The sequence below is a fragment of the Salmo trutta genome, unplaced genomic scaffold, assembly GCF_901001165.1.
Source record: "Salmo trutta unplaced genomic scaffold, fSalTru1.1, whole genome shotgun sequence".
NCBI classification, from domain to species: Eukaryota; Metazoa; Chordata; class Actinopteri; order Salmoniformes; family Salmonidae; genus Salmo; species Salmo trutta.
In genome coordinates this window covers 92585-102584 of record NW_021822690.1, presented here as the reverse complement: position 1 = coordinate 102584, position 10000 = coordinate 92585, and the positions used below count along the sequence as shown (strand labels likewise).

Sequence of the window (10000 nt, the reverse complement as noted above, 5' to 3'; positions counted from 1 at the left end):
TAGTACTACTATACTACTACCCATATACTACTGTACTACTACTAAACTACTATACTATTACTGCTACTACTATACTAGGACTATAATACTACTATACTACTACTACTATACTACTACTACTACTATGCTATTACTACTACTACTTTTACTACTACTATTACTACTACTACACTCCTATACTCCTGCTATACTACTACAATGCTACTACTAGAATACTACTACTACTATACTCCTATACTAGTACTGCTATACTATCACTACTACTATACTACCGCTATACTGCTACGCATATAATACTACTACTAATATAATACTACTACTATGCTACTGCTATACTGCTACGCCTATAATACTACTACTAATATAATACTACAACTACTACTATTACTGCTATGCTACTACTTCTATACTACAACTACTAACTACTATTACTACTATAGTACTACTTCTATACTACTAACTACTACTACTATTACTGCTATAGTACTACTTCTATACTACAACTACTAACTACTATTACTGCTATACTACTACTTCTATACTACAACTACTAACTACTATTACTGCTATAGTACTACTTCTATACTACAACAACTACTAACTAATATTACTGCTATACTACTACTTCTATACTACAACTACTACTACTATTACTGCTATAGTACTACTTCTATACTACAACTACTAACCACTATTACTGCTATAGTACTACTTCTATACTACAACAACTACTAACTAATATTACTGCTATACTACTACTTCTATACTACAACTACTAACTACTATTACTGCTATAGTACTACAACTACTACAACTACTAACTACTATTACTGCTATAGTACTACTTCTATACTACAACTACTAACTACTATTACTGCTATAGTACTACAACTACTACAACTACTAACTACTATTACTGCTATACTACTACTTCTATACTACAACTACTAACTACTATTACTGCTATAGTACTACTTCTATACTACAACTACTAACTACTATTACTGCTATAGTACTACAACTACTACAACTACTATTACTGCTATAGTACTACTTCTATACTACAACTACTAACTACTATTACTGCTATAGTACTACTTCTATACTACAACTACTACTACTATTACTGCTATACTACTACTTCTATACTACAACTACTATTACTGCTATAGTACTACTTCTATATTACAACTACTAACTACTATTACTACTATAGTACTACTTCTATACTACTAACTACTAACTACTATTACTACTATAGTACTACTTCTATACTACTAACTACTACTACTATTACTCCTACTATACTTCTACAGTTTGACCTGACAACCCCCTGCAGCCTTCACCACAGCCTGGGGGTAATACTACTACAATGACTGACTGACTGATTGAATGACTGGCTGACGAGCTGACTACACAACGTTCCGGGCAGACAGGCAGACAGACAGACGGAGAGACAGACAGACAGACAGACAGACAGACAGACAGACAGACAGGGGGAGAGACAGACAGACAGACAGACAGGGGGAGAGACAGACAGACAGACAGGGGGAGAGAGACAGACAGACAGGGGGAGAGACAGACAGAACGACAGAACGACAGAACGACAGACAGACAGACAGACAGACAGGGGGAGAGACAGACAGACAGACAGACAGACAGGGGGAGAGACGGAGAGACAGACAGACAGACAGAACGACGGACGGACGGACGGACGGACGGACGGACGGACAGACAGTTATTCTTAGACTCTCTGATGAATTGATTGATGTCTGTTGATCTCTGTCCACCAGGTATGTGAATGAGAACTACACTAAATTCCAGATCGCCACCTGGGGTTCTCTCATCGTCCATGAGGCCATCTACTTCCTGTTTTGTCTACCTGGTTTCCTGTTTCAGTTCCTTCCCTTCATGCAGAAGTACAAGATACAACAGGTAAGGGAGGGGGGGTGTTATATGAACCAGTGGAGGTTTTAACAATGATTCTCCCTCTCTCTGTTTGTGTTTGTGTGTGCGTGTGCGTGTGCGTGTGTGTGTGTGTGGTGTGTGTGTGTGTGTGTGTGTGTGTGTGTGTGTGTGTGTGTGTGTGTGTGTGTGTGTGTGTGTGTGTGTGTGTGTGTGTGTGTGTGTGTGTGTGTGTGTGTGTGTGTGTGTGTGTGTGTGTGTGTGTGTGTGTGTAACAGGATAAACCAGAGACGTGGGAGAAACAGTGGAGATGCTTTAAGATGCTGCTTTTCAATCACTTCTGTATCCAGCTGCCGATGATCTGTGGGACTTATCACTTCACTGAGTTCTTCAGCATCCCCTACGACTGGGACAGCATGCCACGCTGGTACACACACACACACTACACACACTACACACCTCCCCTACGACTGGGACAGCATGCCCCGCTGGTACACACACACACCTCACACACACACACACACACACACACACACCTCCCCTACGACTGGGACAGCATGCCCCGCTGGTACACACACACACACACACACACACACACACACACAGTGTCTAGGCTGTTCTGTCTATCTCTCCCCTCCCCAGGCCCTACCTGTTAACTCAGTGTCTAGGCTGTTCTGTCTATCTCTCCCCTCCCCAGGCCCTACCTGTTAACTCAGTGTCTAGGCTGTGCCGTGATCGAGGACACCTGGCACTATTTCCTCCATCGCCTGCTGCATCACCGCAGCATCTACAAGTACATCCACAAGGTGCACCACGAGTTCACTGTGAGTACACACACTACACACACACACACACACTACACACACACTACACACACACTACACACACACTACACACACTACACACACTACACACACTACACACACACTACACACACACACTACACACACACACTACACACACACACTACACACACACACACACTACACACACACACTACACACACACACACTACACACACACACACACACACACACTACACACACTACACACACTACACACACACACTACACACACACACTACACACACACACACACACACACTACATACACACACACACACACACTACACACACACACACACATACACACACACACACTACACACACACACACATACACACACACACACACACACACACAGAAATACACAGAAATGTAAATGTATATATCGGTTAAGAGTGTTGGGCCAGTAACTGAACGTTTGTTGTTTCGAAATCTATCGAGGTGCCCTTGAGCAAGGCATTTAACCCTCAATGCTCTGGATGAGAGGGTCTGATAAATGACTAAAATGTCAAATTAACTAGTTTATAACCTCTGTCTGTCTGTCTGTCTCTCTCTGTCTCTCTCTGTCTCTCTCTGTCTCTCTCTGTCTCTCTCTGTCTCTCTCTGTCTCTCTCTGTCTCTCTGTCTCTCTGTCTCTTTCTCTCTCTCTCTCTGTCTCTTTCTCTCTCTGTCTCTTTTCTCTCTCTGTCTCTTTCTCTCTCTGTCTCTTTCTCTCTCTGTCTCTTTCTCTCTCTGTCTCTTTCTCTCTCTGTCTCTTTCTCTCTCTGTCTCTTTCTCTCTCTTTCTCTTTCTCTCTCTGTCTCTTTCTCTCTCTGTCTCTCTCTCTCTCTCTCTCTCTCCTCTCCTCTCCAGGCTCCGTTTGGGATGCAGGCAGAGTACGCCCACCCAGCTGAGACGGTGATCCTGGGTTCTGGGTTCTTCATCGGCATCATGGTGTTCTGTAACCACGTCACGTTGCTATGGGCCTGGGTCGCCTTCCGCCTGCTGGAGACCATCGACGTACACAGGTACACACACACACACACTACACACACTACACACACACACACACACACACTCCTAGTGTAAATGTACGTAAACACCGCTAACACACCTTCTCCAGATGTAACATGTTGTTCTCTGGTCTGACCACCAGGGGTCTCCAGCTCTCCCTGCCTGTTGTTCTCTAGTCTGACCACCAGGGGTCTCCAGCTCTCCCTGCCTGTTGTTCTCTGGTCTGACCACCAGGGGTCTCCAGCTCTCCCTGCATGTTGTTCTCTGGTCTGACCACCAGGGGTCTCCAGATGTAACATGTTGTTCTCTGGTCTGACCACCAGGGGTCTCCAGCTCTCCCTGCCTGTTGTTCTCTGGTCTGACCACCAGGGGTCTCCAGCTCTCCCTGCCTGTTGTTCTCTGGTCTGACCACCAGGGGTCTCCAGCTCTCCCTGCCTGTTGTTCTCTAGTCTGACCACCAGGGGTCGCCAGCTCTCCCTGCCTGTTGTTCTCTGGTCTGACCACCAGGGGTCTCCAGCTCTCCCTGCCTGTTGTTCTCTGGTCTGACCACCAGGGGTCTCCAGATCTACCATGTTGTTCTCTAGTCTGACCACCAGGGGTCTCCAGCTCTACCATGTTTTTCTGTTGTCTGACCACCAGGGGTCTCCAGCTCTCCCTGCCTGTTGTTCTCTGGTCTGACCACCAGGGGTCTCCAGCTCTACCATGTTTTTCTGTTGTCTGACCACCAGGGGTCTCCAGCTCTCCCTGCCTGTTGTTCTCTAGTCTGACCACCAGGGGTCTCCAGCTCTCCCTGCCTGTTGTTCTCTGGTCTGACCACCAGGGGTCTCCAGCTCTCCCTGCCTGTTGTTCTCTGGTCTGACCACCAGGGGTCTCCAGCTCTCCCTGCCTGTTGTTCTCTGGTCTGACCACCAGTGTTTCACTGTTTCTGACAACATTCTGATTCTCAACCCTTCTCCCGAGGTCTTTTCTCGTACTCTCCTCCTCGTGGATTTAAAAGGACTGGACTGGTGTGAGGAATATGGTAAAAACTCCCTCCAGCAATGCCTGAACCAATCCAATGCTTTTAAATGCATGAGGAGGAGTGAAGGGTAGCGAATCGGAGCGCAGACACTGTGTTGTCATACTAGGAGTGTAGTGGGGTTTATGGGATTTTGTGTAGGTTATGTGTATACATATTACAATGTTAAATTAACACACTTCCTTCCTCTCTTCCTTTCCTCTCCTCCTCTCTCCTCACTTCCTTTCTCCCCTCCCTCTTTCCTCACTCCCTCTCTCTCCTCCCTCCCTCTTTCCTCCCCCCTCTCTCCCTCCCTCTTTCCTCCCTCCCTCTTTCCTCCCTCCCTCTCTCCTCCCTCTCTCCTCCCTCTCTCTCTCCCTCCCCTCCTCTCCTCACTCCCTCTCTCTCCCTCCCTCCCCTCTCTCCTCCTCTCCTCTCCTCTCCTCTCCTCTCCTCTCCAGTGGGTATGACATCCCTCTCAATCCTCTCCACCTGATCCCGTTCTATGCCGGAGCTCGTTTCCATGACTTCCACCATATGAACTTCGTAGGGAACTACGCCTCTACCTTTACCTGGTGGGACAAGATACTGCACACGGACTCCCAGTACAACAGATACATGACGAGCAAGAAGAACCAGTAACCAGACCCTCACACAGACCCTCACACAGACCCTCACACAGACCCTCACACAGACATACAGACACAGACCCTCACACAGACCCTCACACAGACCCTCACACAGACATACAGACACAGACCCTCACACAGACCCTCACACAGACCCTCACACAGACATACAGACACAGACACACGGACGGACGCAAATTCTCACACACGCAGACAGACACATGCACTTATGAATGCACGCTTAAACACACTTCATGAAGGTCAGAACTGGACTCCTGAGTGTGCAGTGCCTTGTGGGAAAAGAACACAGTAAAATAGAATAGAACAGTCTTGACCAATAACATCAGCCCTTGTTTGGTCTTGACCAATAACATCAGCCCTTGTTTGGTCTTGACCAATAACATCAGCCCTTGTTTGGTCTTGACCAATAACATCAGCCCTTGTCTGGTCTTGACCAATAACATCAGCCCTTGTCTGGTCTTGACCAATAACATCAGCCCTTGTTTGGTCTTGACCAATAACATCAGCCCTTGTCTGGTCTTGACCAATAACATCCAGGGTTGTTGTCAAATTCCATTTAAATTTCAGTCAATTCAGGAAGTACACAAACATTCCAATTATAATTCTCTTCAATACTTTTCAATTAGGAACATTTGGAGTTTGAATTGGAGTTTGATTCACTTTTTGAATCGACAGGAATTTAAATTCATCAGGCATGTTGGGGTTTTTTATGCTGGGTTTCTGTTTAAGCACTTTGTGACATCAGCTGATGCTTTATAAATACATTTGATTGATTGATTGATTGATTGTCTGGTCTTGACCAATAGCATCAGGCCGTTGTTCCTGAATAAAAACATTATCCTGGTGAGATTATTATTATTATTATTATTATTAATCATGTGTTTTTCTTCACTGTTCATTGTAATTAAACCATTTTTTACGAGTTGGATTCTTTGAAGCACTTTACTTCCATTTTATGGTTCTAGAATATCAGTTCAGTAAGGTTCTAGAATATCAGTTCAGTAAGGTTCTAGAATATCAGTCCAGTACGGTTCTAGAATATCAGTCCAGTACGGTTCTAGAATATCAGTTCAGTGCGGTTCTATAATATCAGTTCAGTACGGTTCTAGAATATCAGTCCAGTGTGGTTCTAGAATATCAGTTCAGTAAGGTTCTACAATATCAGTCCAGTACGGTTCTAGAATATCAGTCCAGTACGGTTCTAGAATATCAGTTCAGTAAGGTTCTAGAATATCAGTCCAGTACGGTTCTAGAATATCAGTTCAGTACGGTTCTAGAATATCAGTCCAGTACGGTTCTAGAATATCAGTCCAGTACGGTTCTAGAATATCAGTCCAGTACGATTCTAGAATATCAGTTCAGTAAGGTTCTAGAATATCAGTTCAGTATGGTTCTAGAATATCAGTTCAGTAAGGTTCTAGAATATCAGTTCAGTACGGTTCTAGAATATCAGTCCAGTAAGGTTCTAGAATATCAGTTCAGTACGGTTCTAGAATATCAGTTCAGTACGGTTCTAGAATATCAGTCCAGTATGGTTCTAGAATATCAGTCCAGTACGGTTCTACATTCTAGAAAAAAGGGTTCCAAAAGGGTTCTTCGGCTGTCCCCATTGAAGAACTCTTTATAAAATCGCAAATATAAAATATATTTTGATTTGTTAAAAAACAAAATGGTTGCTACATGATTCCATATGTGTTATTTCATAGCTTTGATCTCTTCACTATTATTCTACAATGTAGAAAATAGTAAAAATAAAGAAAAACCCTGGAAAAAGCAGGTGTGCAAACTGTTGACTGGTAGTGTATATATACCAGATCTATGTCCCACACATCTATATATACCAGATCTATCTTCCACACATCTATATATACCAGATCTATGTTCCACACATCTATATATACCAGATCTATGTTCCACACATCTATATATACCAGATCTATGTTCCACACATCTATATATACAAGATTTATATTCCACACATCTATATATACCAGATCTATGTTCCACACATCTATATATACCAGATCTATGTCCCACACATCTATATATACCAGATCTATGTCCCACACATCTATATATACCAGATCTATGTCCCACACATCTATATATACCTATCTATATATATGTTGACTGGTACTGTATATACTATATACCCATTCAGTCTATAATAGACCAAGTCATATATAGATACTATATACCCATTCAGTCTATAATAGACCAACTCATATATAGATACTATATACCCATTCAGTCTATAGGTCTATAATATACCAACTCATATATAGATACTATATACCCATTCAGTCTATAATAGACCAACTCATATATAGATACTATATACCCATTCAGTCTATAATAGACCAACTCATATATAGATACTATATACCCATTCAGTCTATAGGTCTATAATAGACCAACTCATAAATAGATACTATATACCCATTCAGTCTATAGGTCTATAATAGACCAACTCATATATAGATACTATATACCCATTCAGTCTATAATAGACCAACTCATATATAGATACTATATACCCATTCAGTCTATAATAGACCAACTCATATATAGATACTATATACCCATTCAGTCTATAATAGACCAACTCATATATAGATACTATATACCCATTCAGTCTATAATAGACCAACTCATATATAGATACTATATACCCATTCAGTCTATAATAGACCAACTCATATATAGATACTATATACTCATTCAGTCTATAGGTCTATAATAGACCAACTCATATATAGATACTATATACCCATTCAGTCTATAATAGACCAACTCATATATAGATACTATATACCAATTCAGTCTATAATATACCAACTCATATATAGATACTATATACCCATTCAGTCTATAATAGACCAACTCATATATAGATACTATATATCCATTCAGTCTATAATATACCAACTCATACATAGATACTATATACCCATTCAGTCTATAATAGACCAACTCATATATAGATACTATATACCCATTCAGTCTATATGTCTATAATAGACCAACTCATATATAGATACTATATACCCATTCAGTCTATAATAGACCAACTCATATATAGATACTATATACCCATTCAGTCTATAGGTCTATAATAGACCAACTCATAAATAGATACTATATACCCATTCAGTCTATAGGTCTATAATAGACCAACTCATATATAGATACTATATACCCATTCAGTCTATAATAGACCAACTCATATATAGATACTATATACCCATTCAGTCTATAATAGACCAACTCATATATAGATACTATATACCCATTCAGTCTATAGGTCTATAATAGACCAACTCATATATATATATATATACTATATACCCATTCAGTCTATAGGTCTATAATAGACCAACTCATATATAGATACTATATACCCATTCAGTCTATAATATACCAACTCATATATAGATACTATATACCCATTCAGTCTATAATAGACCAACTCATATATAGATACTATATACCCATTCAGTCTATAGGTCTATAATAGACCAACTCATATATAGATACTATATACCCATTCAGTCTATAATATACCAACTCATATATATATACTATATACCCATTCAGTCTATAGGTCTATAATATACCAACTTATATATAGATACTATATACCCATTCAGTCTATAATAGACCAACTCATATATAGATACTATATACCCATTCAGTCTATAGGTCTATAATAGACCAACTCATATATAGATACTATATACCCATTCAGTCTATAATAGACCAACTCATATATAGATACTATAGACCCATTCAGTCTATAGGTCTATAATATACCAACTCATATATAGATACTATATACCCATTCAGTCTATAATAGACCAACTCATATATAGATACTATATACCCATTCAGTCTATAATATACCAACTCATATATAGATACTATATACCCATTCAGTCTATAATAGACCAACTCATATATAGATACTATATACCCACTCAGTCTATAATAGACCAACTCATATATAGATACTATATACTCATTCAGTCTATAGGTCTATAATAGACCAACTCATATATAGATACTATATACCCATTCAGTCTATAATAGACCAACTCATATATAGATACTATATACCCATTCAGTCTATAATATACCAACTCATATATAGATACTATATACCCATTCAGTCTATAATAGACCAACTCATATATAGATACTATATATCCATTCAGTCTATAATATACCAACTCATACATAGATACTATATACCCATTCAGTCTATAATAGACCAACTCATATATAGATACTATATACCCATTCAGTCTATATGTCTATAATAGACAATATACTCATATATAGATACTATATACCATTCAGTCTATAATAGACCAACTCATATATAGATACTATATACCCATTCAGTCTATAGGTCTATAATAGACCAACTCATATATAGATACTATATACCCATTCAGTCTATATGTCTATAATAGACCAACTCATATATAGATACTATATACCCTTTCAGTCTATAATAGACCAACTCATATATAGATACTATATACCCATTCAGTCTATAGGTCTATAATATACCAACTTATATGTAGATACTATATACCCATTCAGTC

At 40.0% G+C, this 10000-nt stretch overlaps 1 protein-coding gene across 1 annotated transcript in view; it reads left to right on the top strand.

Annotated features, from left to right (window-relative positions):
- Positions 1-5684, top strand: part of msmo1 (methylsterol monooxygenase 1) — a 13091-nt gene extending 7407 nt beyond the window's left edge. Inside the window, exons 3-7 of the mRNA XM_029744738.1 lie at positions 1794-1935; positions 2184-2332; positions 2603-2729; positions 3603-3757; positions 5202-5684. Coding sequence (XP_029600598.1) covers positions 1794-1935; positions 2184-2332; positions 2603-2729; positions 3603-3757; positions 5202-5382 — 754 coding nt within the window. The 3' untranslated portion in view covers positions 5383-5684. The remainder of the gene's footprint in view (positions 1-1793; positions 1936-2183; positions 2333-2602; positions 2730-3602; positions 3758-5201) is intronic.
- The last annotated feature ends 4316 nt before the right edge of the window (positions 5685-10000 follow it).